This window comes from Pantherophis guttatus, chromosome 3 (genome assembly GCF_059756535.1).
Source record: "Pantherophis guttatus breed Tessera chromosome 3, ASM5975653v1, whole genome shotgun sequence".
Classification (NCBI taxonomy): Eukaryota; Metazoa; Chordata; class Lepidosauria; order Squamata; family Colubridae; genus Pantherophis; species Pantherophis guttatus.
The window spans coordinates 60192259-60212422 of record NC_142065.1 but is presented as its reverse complement, the minus strand read 5'-3'; the positions used below and the strand labels follow the sequence as shown (position 1 = coordinate 60212422).

Sequence of the window (20164 nt, the reverse complement as noted above, 5' to 3'; positions counted from 1 at the left end):
TCCCCCCGGAGATACGGAGGATCCCGGATATGGGCACCTTCCGCTGCGCTCTTAAGACCTTTTTATTCCACCAGGCGGGCCTGGCCTAATTTTTTCTCTCTTTTTAATTACACAAATTTTAAATTGGTTTTTAAATGATTTAATATGTCTTGGGCCAAATTTGTTTAATTCGATTTTACTTTGTTTTTAAATTTTGTATTTATGTGTTTTTACTGTTTGGCTGTTCACCGCCCTGAGTCCTTCAGGAGTAGGGCGGTATATAAATTAAACAAACAAACAAACAAACAAACAAATAAATAATAATAATAATAATAATAATAATAATAATAATAATAATAATAATAATAATATGGTTGACATAAGTCATATATATATATAAGAAAGAAATTGAAGCAGGTGTACATACTAAGACAGCAGGAAACTGCTTTTGAAGCAATTATGTGAGCCCTGCAAAAATTGCATCTCCTTTAATGAGTTGGAAATATGCCTTCATTTGTATTCTTGCCTGTTGTAGAGTACATTGAGTACTCTACCTGTTGTGGAGTATGTGGAGTCAAAATTGGACCGTTTGTTTTTTACCATATTCTGAGTGCCTTCTAGCCACAAAGTTATAGTCATCCCAGTTCTTTGGAGCAAAGTTTGTCTAGATTTTGACACTGGTAAACTTTTAGGGGTAGTAACTCTGAAATAAAAATTGAAAGCATACTAATTGTCCTAATTTTCTGGCATAGATGGTGAACGTGTATTGCTAACAGTAGACCGTTTTGATCCTGGTCGTGAAGAACCAAATGGTTTGGGAAAAATGCCCACAGCACCTCTTCCTGGAGACTTTTTCATCCCATGCAGAATTGGTGCTTGGGAATGTTCATCAAATGATACCATAGTACACACCTTTGAGGATTTTAACTTAGCGTTTAAGGTAAGAATTTGGGGAACATTCTTTTTATTCTTTAGGATGATACCTTGTGTTGACTGTATAATATTTCAGTCTCTAGTTATACCCCTATATTATTAAAAAAAAGATTGCATATTTGAACATGTGAAATCCTTATAAGACTCTCAATATCCAGTATCGTTCATATTTTCTGACACTCTCCTTGGTGGCACAAGCAGAAGCAGAGATAAGAACAATTGGAATATCTTCCCTATTGTTTTGCTTGTTCTTTTCAACTGTGTTGTAAACATATAGAAGCATGCCTAAGAAATGCTGCTATTGATGATGCCTTTCCCTGTTTTAAACAACTCCTAATGATAAAGTGTTTTTTTTATCAGAGCAACCTGGTCTACTCAATTATGGGACGGAGCATACTGCTCCGCTTGATACTTCTCCTAATGTTACTTCTATCTGAGATTCATTTTGATACTTTCTTACTATAGATACTGCATCAGAATCTGAACAGCCAAGATTCTTTGGAACTTTCCAAACTGCTGACCTTAAGAGTTCACATCTCTTCAATGGAGAATATGGACAATTTAAATTTTGATTTTCACTGGGCAGCAGTTACAGTGGCCAATGTTTTAAAATGCATTCCTGTGAAGCCTATCCCAATAATTCCTACAGCCCTTGCTAGAAACCTAAGTAGCAACATGAATATTGCACACATCCAAGGAACTTACAAATATGGGTAAGTTAATTTGAGTTTGGCAATGTCCGTTATTTGTGATTCATTCAAGAGTGCAGTTTTTAATTGAATGCTTTCTAAGGGTTCCAGTTCTTGAATGAAATTAAAGAGCTAGTTTGAAATAGTAGACCTTGGGCCAGCCCTAGGATGTCATACATGCACACTCATGAAATGTTCCAAAATAATATTGCAAGGCTTCATTCTTTTAGGGCAGGTTCTAGAAGTTTACACTAATCTCCAAGAATTTTAAACTGAAAATACATATTAAGCTGAAAAATGCTATAATAACTTGTCAAAAAAAAGTATTTAATTCAGCCACGAGGGAACATTCTCTCTTATACAGTTACCTAATAATAGACACCAGTAAAGTGGATGGATGGCAGGTTTCCTCCAGTGCTTTCCTCCAATCTTTGAGCCAGAAGAAAAGTATGCCAGCATACCAACATTAATTGAGCTGCCCTTATTGCTGATCTCTGTTCTATCTGTCAGCCCTTTATCATAGACCACTTCATAAAACAGACACAAGGAATACTCTATTGATATAATATATAATAACAGAAGCTGGAACGCTTGACAGCATTCCTTTCCTTCCACCTTAAACCAGAGAAAGCCAAGGTGGAACAATCTTGAATTTCTGCCTTGTTCCTTCCAGGCTGAGTTAATACTTTCCATATGTCTTCTTCAAGGCCATCTCTGTTCTCTTCTACACTCCACAGAAAGGTGGTTGGCCATTGCACTGTCCTTATTGTTTTAATATGGGATAAGTTTAAAAAGTAGAACCAGTTTGGTGTGGTTAAGGCATCAAGCTAGAAACTGGGAGACTGTGAGTTCCAGTCCTGTCTTAGATATAAGACCAGATGGTTGGCCTTGGGCCACTCACTTTCTCAGGCCTAGAATGAGGCAATTCTAGGATTACATTACTATGACAGTTGTACAGATGATAAATGTTTGGTCCTTCAGACAGAAAATATGGGTGGGTTGGTTTTTGTTTTGTTTTTTTGTTTGTTTTTGGTTTTTTTGTTGGGTAGGTTTTTTTGGTCTTCTTTTTGACCATTTGGAAGCTGCTGCAATTGTTTTCATAAGGTGGTGGTAATATTAAATGAAATAATTAATGTGTAAAAGTGTCAGTTGCCTGACTTCTCCGTCTTCTAAGAGTAATTTCCAGTAATAACTTAATTATTACATTGTTCTAGTCCTTTTGGGTAAAATATATGCACTGACCATTTTTGTTTCAGAAGGTTACTGAAAAAAATATTACACAAAATTGTTCTTTTAATGTTATATGTATAGTCTATTGTGTGAAGCTTGCACATTTCTCTTATATATAAAATGTGAAGAATTCATTGGTGTGTTTATCTCCTTTATTTGCTACTTCGCTGGCAAAAGCTTTTTGCTAGTTTGGAAATCTCTTTCATTTCTTCAAAATCATTTGTTTTACTTGTAGATATCTTTCAATGGATCAAACAAGGAAACTTCTTCTAATTCTGGAATCAGACCCCAAAGCATGCACATTGCCACTGATTGGCCTGTAAGTATTTGGGTGATGAACTTTTTTCCATAAAAAGTGAATTTGTATTATAATAAACATTTGCAGTATATTTGCAGATTACCTCAGATATTCAATCTAGATTTTCTTTTTATATGATATGCAAGTGTTGTAATATGAGCGTTCAAATGTATCTTTCCTCCTCTATTCCTCTAGTTGGCTAAGTGGGCTAGTTCACATTCATAATCCACACGTTTGGGCCTTTTGTCTGCGATACTTATACAGTTCATCAATCCAAGAGAGGTAATTATAATTAAAATTAGTTCTCAATTAATAGAAATAGGGAATATTTTTCTTACTGTTACAGTAATAGGGATTTTAATTTATTGGCCTTTTATATTATTTTATTTTTTATTGCTAAAATATCCAAGATGTATAATTGAAAAGGTCATTAAAATAGATTAGTAAGCAAATTAGAATTGGTAGATAGCATAAAATACTATTAAATATTTTGGGCAATTAAAAAAGTACCTCAGAAAGAACAATATATAGTTGTAATATATAATGTATAAATATTGTGCAAGAATAAGTACAACAGATTTCTAGACCATAGAAATGTATTGTACTATTTTTGTATTGAACTGTTTTAGAAAGTGGGATAGAACTTTTTAGAAACCCAGCCAGATACCCATGCCTAGTATAGAATCTTATTGGAGAGGTCTTCTAAAACATAATCTGAGCTAAACTTTAAATGGTTGCAGGCTATGTCAAAAAGTCGAGTATTTTATATAAACACAGAGCAATGCTTTGCTTGCCCATTGCAAATACAGAGTAAATTCATTTGGGATTAGATGGCATCATCCTGCATTCTACTTGCATGCATTTATTGCTTTGCAAACTGTAGGAGGAAATAATAAGTTTTGCACAGTAGTCCAAGAAGGTAATGTAACTTTACTGTTTAATCATTTTATGATAAATGATGACATGCAATACAGATAGTGATTGAGACTCTAGCATGGTTAGTTAAATATTGTACTATATTTTTAAAAAACATGCTAAATTCTGCTCAACATTTATAATTACTTGCTTTGGTTTGTTTATTTATTCAATTTGTATAACCATCTCAAACTAATGACTCTTGGCAGTGAGCAATTTATGTTATGGCATTGGAAATTCTGAATTTGTGATTTTTGCATTACTTTGTATACAGAATATTTTTCTTCTCTTTAGGGTATTTTCTGAAACGGGAAGGTTTCTTGTAGTTCTTTTTGCTCTGAATTATAAAGATCCAAAGTTTTATGAATGCTTGCCTTATGATGGGCGTACTGAATTAGACTTCCAGCTACTTACATGCAAAGAAACATTACATCTGTTCAAAGTAAGTTGCTTGACTTTCTGTCATGCTGGATATGAAATAGCATGGCCCTACTTTGTTTATAAGATCAAAATATCAAGAACTAGAATGCATATATATTCAAATTGTGAAATGGTTTTGTTTGTGGCTTCAAATGTCCTTAACACTCCAGTAAGGACAATCGCTTTAGAAATTTTAAATAAAACTTTATTCCAAAAGTAACAGCTACTATTGAAGTTTCACTATGAAGGAACAAATTTAGGATTAAGACTGGAGATCTAGATCTAGATTTAAATTATTACTTAACCTGAGATATTTACCCTTGAGCTAGTCATTCTTTTTATCCTAATCTATCTTGTAGGTTTAAAAAGAAAAGAATATAGGTGGAGAATCTTGGCAACTACCTGATTTTTGTGTGGAGAAAAAATAATAATAATTATGGGATCTGAAAAGAATAGCTTTTTGATTTCAAGACTAATCATAAAAGATGTTGGGCCAACCATATCTTTAAAAAAAATTGCATTTTGAATAATTTACATATTCTAAAAGGTTTAACTGTTGCTTTTACTGAACCAAACTGAAGAATAGGTTTGTGGGATGCTTGCTGTTGATGAAAGGGGTAAACAATTGTTCTCTCAATTTGGAAAGATTAATAGATAGTTATTTTAAGTAGGATTATTTATTTTGCATCATTTTTCTGATTACCGGCATAGTAATTATAACTGCTGTAGAGAACAACTTCAGAAGATTGAGAAGCAAATAGAAATACTTCAGTACCTCTATACTACCATGTTTCCCTGAAAATAAGACCCTGTCTTATATTTTTTTGAACCCTGAAATAAGAGCTTGGCCTTATTTTTGGGGAGGTCTTCTTATTTTGGGGCACGTGGAGGAAGCCAGAGGAAATGGTGAGGACTGGCTGCACATGTGTTTAAATATTTTCGGGGAGGGCTTATTTTCGGGGGGGGGGCTTATTTTAGCGCATGTGTTCAAAAGCCCGATTGGGCTTATTATCAGGGGATGTCTTATTTTTCGGGAAACGGTATACTTAATATGATTGCTAGAAAATTGCAGCAATTAAATTTTTAAAAAATTTTTTACTTCTGGCATTCTCTATAGGAGTCATGAATCCTCTACATATAGATACATAAAAACTTTCAGGTAATAAATAGTCAGCATCACTATTGTTTGATGTAGAGAGGTGCACTTTTACTGTGATTAGACTGTCTGGCTTAGTATCTATTCTATATCTATTTCATTTCAGGAAGTAGAACCTTCAGATAAATACCCTATCCAGTTTGAACTGAACTCAGAAAATATAAATGCAGAAACAGAATTCTTCAGCAAAATTTCAAAAAACATTTCCATAAATAGGTGAGTCATTTTTAAAACTCTCCTTGCAAATAATCTGTACTGTTTGTTTGCTTCAGTACAATTCAATCACTTCCAAAGTTTTTACAGTATCTTGCATTAATAAAGATTTTCAATAGGAATAATTAGCTATCAGATAGGTGTTCCTGTCTGCTGCCATGTGAAATGTATCTTCCAGAAAAGTAGGAGATAAGACAATAGGATTTCTTAGATTGTTCATTTCATTAACACAATAAGTTGTAATTTATTATCCAAAAGTAAACTACCCAAAAGATCTCAGGCAGTATGTGTGTATTTACATTTTTTGTAGATTTTATTTTCTAATCTCGCAGTATAAATTTTCTTTAATGAAAAGACTGTATTAGGAGAAACACTATTCTTGTAACCAAGAAACAAATACAATATTTGTTAATACAATAAAATTAAAAAATTAAGAGACAATAAAATGTATATGCTTTATCTGACTTGTTTACAAACAGTTGTTCATCTTTCTCTTGTTTAATAATGGTCATAAAATGTGTAAATTGCCATGACATGTCAAAGAGTTGAAACTGCTATATTATAAAATGGCATATTGCATATAAGAATAATATTTAAAAATCTGTGTGATTCCCGTGATTATTTGTAATATGTTACAGGAGTAAAAAATAGATAACAGTTATTTTTTACTAGTTTTATAAAATTTTATTTTTTTATAGTTTATCCATAGATTGCTCACCCAATAAACTATCTGTCAGTGATCATGACTCTGGTGTGGAAGATGATGCTTCTCCAAGACCTTTTCCCCGTCCTCATCCCATCAATCAACCGGTATATTCTAGATTTCTTGTCTGAAACCAGTCACAATAAATTAGCTTTGCAGTATTTATTTTGAGTAACTAATATTACCGGTATTCCGGTTCCAAGTTCTTACAAATAGGTGTTATGTCATAATCCTGCCACTAGGTTGTACTACAGGATTCTTAACCCTTTATTGCTGCTTTATCTTCAAATTAAGTTTGAAGAAGACACTTTCTTAGGACTCTGCATAATTATGCTGTGGGAATATGCAAAAAGTAATAAACTAGCTGAACCATGGCAAAATTACTTGACTCAATTAAATAGGGAGGTGTTCTCACAACATATGGACACAAGAGCTAGCAAAAGTGTGGATATACTGATATGCTTATTAAGAACTTAAATGAATGCCAAATGAATCAAATTAGTTTTGTTTTTTCTTATTTCTAAACTGAAAGTGAATCAGTAATAGAAAATCAATACCTGCAAACATTTAGGTTTTATAGTGTTACATTGGGTAAAGCATTTTTATAGTGTATTTTTCTTCATGTTCTTACATTAAGCACTTGCACTTATGTATCTTCTCCTCCTCTCTCTCCCTCTCTCTCTCTCTCTCTATATATATATATATATGTATGTATGTATGTATGTATATATGTATATATGTATATGAATGATTGATTGATATTTGAGACTGCTAGTGCCTCATTGGAAGGGTATCATATTTTAGGCCTCCTAGTAGAGACATATTTATTTTTGTTACAGTGTTCACATCTTATTATTTCTCTTCGCACTAAGTTCTATTCGGGGTGTAAATGCTAAGAGAAAAATACTTCAGATTAATTTGGTAAACTAAGAATTCATAAATATTTTTATTTTTGAACTGTCTTGGTTTTCAGATGACTGAGATCCATCCTTCAGTTCCTGAGCTGTCCATTGTACTTGAAGGCATCCCCACAGAATCTGTACCAACATCTAAACAGGCTGTGATTAAAAATCAATCTTCATTTGTACACCAACCTGCTAAGATGGCATACTCTGTAGCGCATGCTCCCCAGCACTCTCAGAGCTCTGATGCTGGGAGACAGATTTTTGCTTCAGGTGCCAGAGAGCCTCCTCCAAAGCAAATACCAAGTCATCTGAAACACAGGACTGCATCTTTAAAACCTTACAAAGGAATGCAGTCTCCACTACAACTGCAGTCCAGCCCAGCTGGCTCTCAAGCAAAAAGGGGCTGTGTACCTACTTCGTCTCCTTCAATATCCTGTAATGAACTTCCACAAAATACATCACTGCATCAACGTGCAATTCCTTCTGAAAGACCTTTGGCAAATAATGATGATGTTCCACAGAAAGGAGAACTTTCTACTAATGGCTTTTCAGCACAAAAATCTAACAAACCTCCTGTGGTTTCCCAGTATCCCTGGCATGCTTGTACACTATCACCATCTTATCTGGGAAGACCCCTGGGAGTTCGGGTACCAATTCAAGGTCCATCATGCTGTTCTCCTTGTATTTGCAACTGTCAGCAGTATGGCCATATACAATATAGTCCAGCAAATGTTTGGCAAGGCTTATGTAACGACAGCCCTGAAAATCGTTCAGGTCCTACCCAGGAGAGTACAAAATTAATGTTCCATCAGAATCAAGAATATGTAAATGGTGGTTGCAATCCAGTGTATGCCGCAAGTAGCCCTATTAATGTAGGCCATCATGGAATAATAGGAAATTGTTCTCCTGTTAATAATAACACATCCACTGCAGTAAGAATGTCATCTCCAGTAAATCATGGTAATGCACAGTCACATACAACACATTCAGCTTGTATGAACCTTCCTGCTGCAAATACAGTATCAGATAATGAAATGGTGGAATTATCTTCAGATGTTTACAGAATTCTTGGTGAACAGCATAGGCAAATCAAGCTGCTACAGGCTCAGGTTGGTTGGGTTATTTCAACAATCTATTTGGCTTCCTTACTGAAGTATAATTGCTCTTTGACATGATTGTTTGACATGATTGACGTGTAATTTTCAAGCTGGAATTTGGGAGTTTCTGTTTCAATCTCTGAGGCAAGTAGAAGTTTTAATGTAACTTGTGTTTTTATTATTAACATTTCTTATGCTGGAAAGTCAATATTGAACAGAAGCCAGCTAAATTAATGATTTTCTTTAATTTCAACTACCTGTTTCTGTGCTGTGGTACGGTGCCCTACTTTATCTTCTTATATATGAAAGGGGCTTTAAAACACTGCCTTATGTAGTTCATAGAAAGGAAAACAGTCTTAAATATACGTAGGATAAATTGTTATCAAGTGATTTATACTAATTGGTTCTCTTTTTATCCGGGATGTTCAATTAACACAGATTTTGTTTACAGATCCAGCAGCTTTTAGAGGCACAAACTCTTCAGTCCTGTGCTTCCAGATCCATAGAAAACAATAGCATACAGTCTGAGAAGCAAGTAGAATTTGTTGCCATGGAAACCCAGTCTTCTCCAGGGTTACACATGAAGAAAAGTATCAGCATTGCAGTGAGTACAGGTAATGTTTTATTGTACATTTTCTTTAAATGACACTAAACTCAGGAGAAAATGCTAAGCATTGGAGCCATTTTGTTCTGGTTGTTCATAGCTTATTATGAATCTGCCCTTTAATTTCTGCAGAAACCTACTTAGTGACCCATACTATAATATAACATTATGCTTCAGATTTATAATTTTGTAAAATAACTGGATTGTTTAACTTAGTTTGCTCATAACTAACACAAAGCAAATATCAACATGTTTTTTTAAAAATCCTAAAAAAAATCCAGCTATAATATTTTCACCTTGACACATTGGACCTCTGTTACTAAAGAGGTATTTTGTAAAGGGATCATATAACCCTCAGGCCTGGTTAGAATTATTTATGCCAGTTTTAGGATTACAAACCAGCACCGCATACAAAGACAAGCTGGTGATAGATTACCATTTTTCAGTTGTTTAACAAATGTTGCATGTACAATAAGAATTAGTACAGTAATCAGATCAGTTTATATCAGTAATGAAGTAAGTGCATTGTAAATGGTGCAAAGTTATTTCAAGATATGCATCACATACAGCATATAGTGCAGTAGCCTAGTTTAAATTACACAGTATTTTTATTTGACTTCCTATAGGTGCCAGCTTGTTTTGGAATACCCCTTTGGAAAAGAAGAAAGAGTCTGTGAAAGAAGATGAAGTTGAAATTTCCAATGAAGACATCACTATTTCTATGAGTGCAGAAAAGGACAGTAGTCAAACAAGCATTGCCTCTTCATTAAAAGCTGTTGATATACCCAGCTTTGTTGATAGTGTCCATATTGTTGAAGGAGGAACTAATCAGTCTTCTGCAGGCCTGTGGTAATTTTTTTACAAAGTTAAAATATTCTTTCTGACTTCTTTTAAATTTTGCCTAAATCTTTTGTTATGTTTAAGTCACCTGTGAGGTTTTTTTTTCAGAACTGAAGCTAGTATTTTAATACCAGATTGGTTTGGTTCAGCTCTATTCTAATGTTTTCAGTAATATGCTATATTGCTATATCTTATAGTCTAGGATATATTGCTCATAGATAGCAGCCTGGATTGGCTGAATTGAATTGTTTGCACTATGACATCTTACGCATTTAAACCTCAAAATAAGTTGCCTATATATTTTCTATATTTGCCCCCTATTGAAAACCTAACATTTTAATCCTAAGAGTATAATTCAAAAGCAGCTTGATTCAAAATTACTGTTTAGATTTGAATCCAGATAGCTATTTTCTTCATAGTAGTTACTTTAAATGAATTATATAGCAACTTCTATAGCATATAGAATCAATATTTTGATTCTAGCTCCAACTTGCTTTTAACTTGCTGTATTCCATTTGAAGATCTGCTCCAATGTTGTCAGTCTCAGTAGGCCTCAAAAATTGGAATAACATCAATTGTGAAAAATGTGGGGGAGCATAATTTAAGCAGTTCATCTCATGCATCACAGTCATATTTTTGGTACCATAATAAGTTCATCATGAGAGGTTTTACTCACATTAATCCTTTGTGATTGTGAATGCTCTGGTTTCTGGTCTCTTTCTTGGAAGCCTCAACTTATAGTCAGGGAAACACCAACAGATGCAATCTGAAGACTTTTTTCAGTATACAGGTATTGATAATAGATTTGCTTTGCAAGAAACTGTCAATTCATGTTCCTTATCCTGGTCAGGAATAATACACAAAATAGAATTATCTGTAAGATCAGAGTAATTAAAAACATATTTTTCATGCACAGATAATCAAAATGAATACTATATACACCCCAGAAGAAAAGTTGGATTTAAACAATTGTTTGACACATGCAGTTCCGCATAAAACATTCAACAGAAAATATTAAATCCATATTTATTTTAATAACTGGAAAATGTTTCACATATTCAAGTAATATACTGATGGAGATACTACTAATGAACATATTGTTTGCGGTAAATGAAGATGAACACTTAAGTCATTTCCGATCTAAAAACATAATAAATGTTCTGAAATGTGAGTTTGATGATAATCTTAAAGAATTGGGAAAATATGAGATTAGTTTAAGATGTAAATTCTGCTACAATGATAAATGTATTGATAGTTTAATTCAAATCATATCTGTTTTTACTAATAGTAATGGACCACTTGCCATAGGAATTGACCAAGCTTCACTGCAGAATGAAAATGGTAACAAATGTTTGCAAACCAATCCGTCAGAAGAAACTGGCAATAATTTTGAACCAACTGATAAACAAAATTTTGACTGTGCCATTACTACCCCACCAACTGTATCACCAAATGATCAAAAAATGTATCAGGATTTATTAGTAAGTTTTGTTTGCTCAATATAATTTTATTTAATTCAAATGTTTAACAGTGCTGGCCCTATAAATTATTTGTTTCTGATTTTTTTAAAAAAGTACTTCATAGTAAAGTCTTTCTTCTCCCTTGTAGTGGAGGCAGCATCCAGGAATGGGTTGTCCTCGCCTGCTACCCAATAGGACTGAGTGTGTCAAAGCTGCGAGGACATGCCTACATCAACGGTCTCCAGCTTTTTGACTCAGTCCATTCCACTTTATATTCTTCGATTGTGGCTTTATTTGTGACAGCTATATCACCACCGTGTAGCTGTGCCACCAACTGTTCCAGCATGAAGAGCTTTTAGCTTGAGCCTGCTGAAGGCTGCGCTGCAGCAAGTTGGGTCACCGGCCGGTGACTGACTGGGCAGCCAGATCAAGCATAGCTTGCAGCGCTGGCCCGAGAGCCTTCAGACCATCAAGGCTCCGATGCATTCCGGCTCGGAGGGAGGCCTTGTGCTCCGCTTCTTGCCGAAGGGTGGCCAGGGTGTCAGGTAAGCCTGAGCTGTCAAGCTTACAGTTGCCGCCAGTTTAATGGCCGTGTTTGCCAAGTCCCTGCCCGATTGCGGGCATATTCTGGTGGCAACACTAACGGCCACAGCGGACCAGGGCCCCCAATTCCCGAGCCTCTGCTCACTAGTAGGCATGCTCGGAAGCCGCCGCAGCCACAGACTTTGTCTGCAAAGCCCGGGGGTTTTTTCTAATCAGCTGCTTGGCAGCTGCTCCTAAAGTGGCGGACGCAGCTCCCGGTTTCAGTGGAGAAGCCGCTTTTCCACTGACCACCTTTGACTCTAGCAGGAAAATGGTGGACAGAGGCCAAGGTGACATTGCAGAAACCTCGGGATCGAGGGCTGCGAGTAGGAGGGCTGTGGCTAAACTGTCTTAAGAGGTCAAAGAAAGCCGCAAAGGCAGCGGAGAAAGACGTAGCGAGACGCCAGAAGGCAATTGAGTGGGAGATGGGAGATGTCCCCATTAGAGGGGACAAGTAAGGATCCCCCTCAGAGACTCACAACATCCTCTTCCCACCATAATACAGAACAGCAGTTGATTCTGCCTGAGGATTCTGACAGCCAGCAGGTTCAGTCCCTATCACCAGATGGCACTCCTGAGCAGCCTTCAACAGGTAATCCGCCCAGCAACAGGGAAACTCTGTATGGTTCCCTCCCAGATCCATTTTCTGCCCCTGCAGCATGGCAACAGCCGGTCAGACAGAGGGTCTTACCTGCAGAGGCGATATTTAGTCCGACTGCAGCGGGAATCCGCTCTGGGGAAAGGCAGGAGGGCCAGGTATCAACTGACCACAATTATTTGTAAATATTGTACATAGGCAGTGGACTACCCCGGGGGCAGGAGCAAATCTTAGCTCCTTGGATAAGAGGTATTACAACATGGCCCCAGACTTGTCACAGGCACTTCAGGTGCCGGTGGTGGATGGAGCAATAGTGACATTGGCGCCTCCATCAGTTATGACGGATACCCCTGAGGATGCCCTCCAGCCGGAGGATAGACATACTGAACAGTCTCTCAGAAAGGCACACCAGTCAGCGGCTTGGGCTGTGAAGGCCTCCACCGCAGCGTCCTTTTTCAATCAAGCCTCATTAATGTGGCTCATACAATTACAGGACAAGATTCCCGTGGCAGATGTGCGCGCCCATCAGGACTTGAATAAACTATCTGCCCCCCTTGAATTCTCTGCGGACGCAATGCTTGGAGCTGCAAGGTTTGCCTCAAAGGCAATTGCTTCCACTGTGGCTTCCAGGCGTCTCCTTTGGCTCCGCCTATGGCAGGCAGATGCCAAACAAAAGTGGCAGCTGGCTTCTGCCCCATTCTCTGGGAACGCCTGTTCGGAGAATCCCTAGAGCCTCTGCTTGTGGAATTGAAAGACAAACATAAGATCCTTCCATCTCTATCCTGACAGGCACACCCATGCCCACCTCCATACTTCTGATGCCAATCATTCCGGGGGGCCGACGGTGGGATTGGATCATCTAGGTCTCAACGTTCCTTTCATAGGCAGGACCAACAGCAGGATAGGGTGGGAAAATACAAACAATTCCCACCCAGACAGCTCTTTTGAGGCGGAGGGAGCACCTCAGGCGTTCACAAAATTGTTGGCTGCTTTAGCAGCTCACCTTAGGTCTCTTCCCGTGCGAGTCCAGGACGTCATCCTGATCCAGTCCACTCTGAAGACCAGGCGTGTGCGGATCTCAGAATCACCATTCAGGTGCTTCAAAACCACAGGTTTTCTATCAATGCAAAAAAGAGCCATTTGGCCCCGACTAACTGGTTGCTGCATTTAGGAGCGGAGATAGACACCATTGAATACAGGGTACACCTTTCCCAGGAGCGTCAGGAGAGTATAGCTGACCTAGTGGATCAGTGGAGATCAGATCAGTGGAGGCTTGTATGGTGCCCCTGACCAGGTGCTTTCGCAGCTCCTGGGCAAGATGGTGTCCTGCATTTCAATTGTGCTGTGGGCGCGCTTACATGCCAGGGCTGTCCTCCTCCCTTATCAGAGGGCAGGCACAAGAACTTCTCTTTACAAGGTTAGGTTACCTCCTGCGGTTCTCCATTCCCTAAAGTGGTGGGCTTCCCCAGCAATTGCTAAAGGATATATTTTTAAAGAGCCTGACCATCTGACATAAATGAGCTGGAATGACAATGGCACACGTTAGACGTGAGGAGAGCACTCTGGATCTATATCAAGCAGACTTCCTCCTTCAGGAGGACGGAGTCACTCTTTGTGTCATTCTAGCCAGCCTCCTTGGGGACCAAGGTCACTCCATCAACCCTGGGCTGCAGGACTAGGGCGTGTATCGCCAAATCATATGAGATACAGGCCATTCCACTGCCCAAGAGTATTACGGCACACTCCACAAGGAGTGCAGCCACAAGTGCTGTGTGGGCAACACAGGCCTTTGGAAGAGGTTTGCTTAGCGGCTATGTGGTCCTCCCAGTTCCCATTCATCCTATAAACTGGACAGCTATGTCTCGGCTGAGGCGGCATTTGGGAGACGGGTCCTCCAACGGGTGCATACTGATGGGGGGGCCTGGAGCCAGGCTGTGACCCACCTGTAAGGACAAGACCGCTTTGATATGTCCCATTCCTGGATGATGCCTCCACTACAAGGGAGAAGGAATGTTGGTCTTACCTGATATGATCCTTCTTGTTGAGTGGAGGCAGCATCCAGCCCCACCCTAGTGACGGGTTGGCCCTCAGTCCATTGGGGGAGGGGATAGCATTTCCGACCAAGACACGTCAAGTCTATCCTATTCCTTCACCAAAAGCTGGAGAAAAGTTGGTGTAGGTGTCTCCTTGCAGTTTTGACAGACTCAGTCCTATTGGCTAGCAGACGAGGACAACCCATTCCTGGATGCTGCCTCCACTCAACGAGAAGGATCGTATCAGGTAAGACCAATGTTCCTTATCCATGCATCTTGAACTTCCAGGCTTTCCTTAAAGTGCTCAGTAGGATATATCCAGCTTATTGTTAATATTTCAGAACTGCATTCTACTGTGTACATGATTATTTCTTTTAAAAAATAGTGTGGTGTGGGACAAAATAGGTTAAATTGCATGATTATGTAAAATTACAGCAGAATTACGATATTTCAAATGTAAACGAACAGATTATTTCTAAAGTATACATTCTAAAGACTCATACTAAAATCTGTTTAACTATAAGCTAATAACATTAGTTATGCATCTATGATTTAAGAGCTAGAAATAAATTGCCTACAGGTTTTCCTATGGTGATATGAATACATTGTCAAAATGCTGTGAATTCCTACGGAGATGTCATCCTGCAATTTTATTCATATAATTTTATGTTCTTCTTTGTAATATTTCTATAGGGTCAGGTAAATCGATTTTTGAAGGAATCTTCTGATGAAAACGGTCCCTCTCTGAAAGAGGATCTGATTAAAGATGAATGCACTACATCCTTAAAAATAAACAAGGCACAAAAAAGAAGCTCAGCATCAGACATGGTCCTAAGAGATAAAGATAGTGTTCTGAATGCAACCTTGAAGCAATTAAGAAACCTTGGAGTAAATTTTGATTCTCCTGAGAAGATGAACAATGTACACAAAGTGGAGAATGCTGGGTAATGGCAATTTATTGATTTTTATTTATTGCTAGGTTTTATATAGTACCTCAGTCAGTCCAGTTCTGAGCTGCATATAACCAACAAATCAGTTAATGAAGTCTTGACCACATCCTACAGACACTCCTGCTTCCATGCATTATTATGCTCCATCTATACTGGGATGGGCTTCCTTGTCATTTAAATCAGATTCTGTAGCATTAAGCAGTGTTTTGAGCTTCTCTAGTGAGGAATGAGTAGTCAAAAATTTATGTTACATGGGAACAAAAACTTGTCAGGTTCTCCAAAACATGGAGAAAATAATGAGTACATATTTTATTTACATTTCAGTATGTACATTGGGATACTCTAGCTTGTGATAAAAGTAAAAGAACAGAAAGGACTAAAGGGTTGGGAAAGATGAAATGGTGTTTTGTCATCTAGAGAATAACGGGAAACCTCAGGCCATCTAGTGAAGCAGACTTTTTTGTTGTTCTCAGTTTGATAAAAAAAAAAATCAGAATTATTTTTTACAGTGTATTTTTATTTTTTTTTGAGCAAAAGTTTGTAATATCCAACCCAGAACCAAGTCTGGATTATAAAGTCTTAACTATTAGTAGAAAGCTTGAAGCATTGTTACTGTCTTCAACCTTCACGGATTGAAATTTGGTTTTTACTACCCAGCATTAAAATTATTTCCAGTTCAGGATTTGGATGCAATATTAAACCATTGTTAATTTGAAATGAGAATGTATATATATAATTCAAGCACGAAGTCAAAAACACCAGCCTGAAGATGACAAATGAGACTTCGTCGAAATGTGGCCAAGACACTTCAAATTTTACATGGGAGAAAACCCGAATAACCAAAAACCTACACACTATATATATATGCAAGTTTTGGTGTATTCGGGTCTTTTCCCGTGTAAGATTGAGAGTATCTTGGCGACGTTTCGATGAGGTCTCACTTATCATCTTCAGGCTGGTGTCTTCAGTTTCGTGCTTGTGCGAGGAAAGCGTGATTGGAACTGCCATCTCTCTATAAATACTGGTGGGGAGATGTGGGGTGCCGGCTTTGAACGGGTTGGTTGCCTGTGTTGTTACATCTTGATTAGTTGATGATGTTTGCAGATTAGTCAGCTGTTTCATAACATCCTGTACGGGTAAGGTCCTTGATGTGTGCCCATTAGTCTTTTGTGTTTTAACGACCTGGGTAATGGGCTGTGTGTTAACATCCTGAGTTCTAGTATTGTGATATCCTGAGTTTTTTGATGTAATGTCCTGAACAGATGGCTGTGATGCCACATCCCTGGCTTTGGTTTGGCTCCGAGTTTGAGGTCTTGCCATGTGTTCATGGCGTGTGTCAGTTTGCTTTGTGTGGGGATCGGAGGGGGGTGCAGCAGCTGGTGATGCCGCCGTGGTCTGGCTTCTGGATGGTGGTTGTATTTCATCTATGGGATGGGTTTGGGTTTGAATCTGGTGAGGATGATTGGTGATGGTGTCATGTGTTATCTTGGGTCCGGTGTTAATCTTCGTGGCTGGGACTCTTCTGTCGACTCTTCCTATATTATTATAACATGCTCTGATGCTAATTAGTTAGACGTTCTACTCCCCCTACCAACTTGAAAATAACTCTGGAGAGAATGGGATAGCATAGGACAGGCTTCTGTGGGGCAAGCCTCAGGAGAGAAAGGTCTAGGATAGGAGATGTTTCTGTGGGGCAAGGCTGAGGGAGAGAAGGGGATAGGAGAGGATCTATGGCCATGATGGCAAACCTATGGCACACGTGCCACAAGTGGCACTCCGAGCCATATTGGTGGGCATGCGACTGTTTCCCTAGCTTAGCTCCAGCACGCAGGCGTGCGCTGGCCAGCTGATTTTTGGACCTTCTGGGCCCACCAGAAGTCGGCAAACGGGCTGTTTCCAGCCTCCGGAGGGCCTCCAGGGAAGTGGGGAAGGCTGTTTTTGCTCTCCCCAGGCTCTTAGACAGCCTCTGGAGCCTGGGGAGGGCAAAAAAACGGGCCTACCGGGCCCACCGGGCCATCACATGCCAAAAGTGTGGGTAGCATGGGTGGGTCACACGCGCATGCGTGGGGAGGCAGGGTGCATAGAATTATGGGTGTGAGCACGTGTGCACACGACCACCTCACACTCCCCTTGCTTTTGGCACATGATGACAAAAAGGTTCGCCATCACTGATCTATGGGGCCAGCCTGAGGGAGAGAAGGGAATAGAAGAGGATCTATGGGGCAAGTCTGAGGGAGAGGAGAGGAGAAGCTTCTATGGGGCCAGCCTGAGGAAGAGAAGGGGAGATGAGAGGATCTATGGGGCAAGCCTGAGGGAGAGAAGAGGATAGAGAGGAGAGGCTTCTGTGGGGCTAGCCTGAGGGAGAGAAGGGGAGAGGAGAAGCCAATCGTAACTACTAATTAATTTTCAAACTCTAAGTGTCGATTTATCAAGCCTGATCACATACTGTAGTTTCGTAGCGGAGCATGGGTATTCAGCTAGTATTTAATAAATCCACGAATGACTGAGTATTCATGCATCTATGTCTGCCTAATAATCTGAAATATCTGTGACAGTTGTCTTTTGCAGATACCTATCTAGAGATCAGGTTTACTGTTCAGTAGGTTGTAAATTCTCCATTTGCACAGAATTGCTTAAAAAGCTTACTAAGGGTAGATGTCTGTCAATGCTACCTATCTACTTTTGTAGTGAGATAATCTCACTACATTCTTATTCTAATTATGACTTGCACTGAATATACTGTAGAATTTTATTTTCCTCTTTATATATAACAAATCAAAATGGTTTTCTTATGGACAGGAAGGCATTATAAAGGACAGAAATAAAAGGCTGCTCCCAGACATGCAAATCAGACCATCTATATTAAATTCCCCTGATAGAGACAAACAATCTCACTAAAGTTAATCACTTTATAAATTTCACTGGCAATATGAGAACAACAAATTTATGTGTCATTAAAGCTGTCAAATTAGGAAACTACATGGATACTAAAACATGACATAGTATATTCACATTTTATGATCAGGTAATTATTAAAAATCAAATAAATGGTAATGTGCAGAATTATTTAAATGTGTCTTTTTCTTTTCTAGTGTATTGCCTTGCATTAATCCTGAAGCAATAGTACCAGGACTAAACTATATCTCTTTTGCTAATGTTGGTTGTCTTTTTTCTTTTCTAGTGTATTGGCGTGCATTAATCCTGAAGCAATAGTACCAGGACTAAACTATATCTCTTTTGCTAATGTTGGTATGAGTGGCTTAACTCCCACTGGAGCAGACCTGAGCATGGAGGCAAATGCTATTGCTCTCAAGTACCTGAATGAAAATCAACTGTCACAGCTTTCTTTAAATCATTCAAGCCAGAGAAATTCTGTGACTTCATCTTTACAGACTCTTCTGCAAACTAATACAGAGAAGTCTTTGATGGGCCTTGGTTTAATTTCGCCTGGCAACATGTCTTTTGCAACCAAGAGATATATGAAGAAGTATGGCCTCCTACAAAGCAACGATGGTAGTGATGATGAAGAGGAGCAACCATCTGAGAACTACAAGAGCAAAGAGAGCTTACAGCCTGTTCTGCACTTGGATTTCAATCCTGTTTTAGAGGGCTTTGCTTCTTGGAAAGGCTCTTCTGAAAGAACTGGTGAGAAGCAGATTAATTTTGATCCAACACCCTATAAAACTGAATCGTCTTGTCACCTGCTGCATTCAGAAGGGCCCATCTTAAGAAATGTTACAAATGCTGTTTTGCCACCCAGAATCCTGCACCAAACTAATGAAACTCCACACCCTTTTTTAAAGGATTTAAAGCCAAAAATGAAACTTTTGCCTGGAGAAGCAGAATTTACACAGCATCCAGACAAAGAAAATCTAAATGTTCACATTGTGACTGGAACTCCACAAAATCCCTCTGTTGATAATTTAAATCAAGCAGAAAATGTTAACTTAGTGGGCACTTTTCTCGATGTAAAACAACTCAGACAGCTACCAAAGTTATTCTGACTTATTTACAAATTACTGTCATCCTCTTTCTTTTCTCATGGTTCAGAAAAATCAGGAGATGCTGCTGGCTAAATATAACTTAAATTTTTTCTTGGCAATTCATAAATGGGAGAGTGGTTCCTAATTTCATATAGAGAAATACAGCAGGTTGGGTCACACAATAAATTTAGATCTTTATGCATATGAGAATACATTTATATTCCAAATGGTCATTGAATATAATCAGGATACTACGGGCATGTAGGGTATTTTTAAAGATGTTGATTTATGGTTTATTAAATGCAACAAGAATGAAATTATCCATGGTGAAGCAGACAGTGAGTTTAAAGCAAGTTTGATTTGAAGCGTTTACCAGTTTTAACTCTTATTTTATGAATTTGAAATAAAACGTCCTATGGTTATTTGTAACAAATGCAATTACAGTAGGAAACAAAACTAGGTTGACAAATAATAGCCATCTTATGTGTTTGACTTGCCATAAACACCAAACATTATATTCTGTAGTTCCTGATTTGTTTAATACTTTGTGTGCCGAAATAAAATTGCTAGACTATT

At 38.3% G+C, this 20164-nt stretch overlaps 1 protein-coding gene across 3 annotated transcripts in view; it reads left to right on the top strand.

Annotated features, from left to right (window-relative positions):
* Positions 1 to 20164, top strand: part of STIL (STIL centriolar assembly protein) — a 31022-nt gene extending 10858 nt beyond the window's left edge. For all 3 annotated transcript variants that reach the window (XM_060689905.2, XM_060689904.2, XM_060689903.2), the window contains exons 5-17: positions 732 to 919; positions 1378 to 1625; positions 3067 to 3150; positions 3325 to 3411; positions 4339 to 4486; positions 5727 to 5836; positions 6532 to 6643; positions 7510 to 8550; positions 8990 to 9152; positions 9769 to 9991; positions 11271 to 11463; positions 15349 to 15599; positions 18787 to 20164. In XM_060689905.2, the coding sequence (XP_060545888.2) occupies positions 732 to 919; positions 1378 to 1625; positions 3067 to 3150; positions 3325 to 3411; positions 4339 to 4486; positions 5727 to 5836; positions 6532 to 6643; positions 7510 to 8550; positions 8990 to 9152; positions 9769 to 9991; positions 11271 to 11463; positions 15349 to 15599; positions 18787 to 19609 (3671 nt within the window). In that variant the 3' untranslated portion in view covers positions 19610 to 20164. The remainder of the gene's footprint in view (positions 1 to 731; positions 920 to 1377; positions 1626 to 3066; positions 3151 to 3324; positions 3412 to 4338; positions 4487 to 5726; positions 5837 to 6531; positions 6644 to 7509; positions 8551 to 8989; positions 9153 to 9768; positions 9992 to 11270; positions 11464 to 15348; positions 15600 to 18786) is intronic.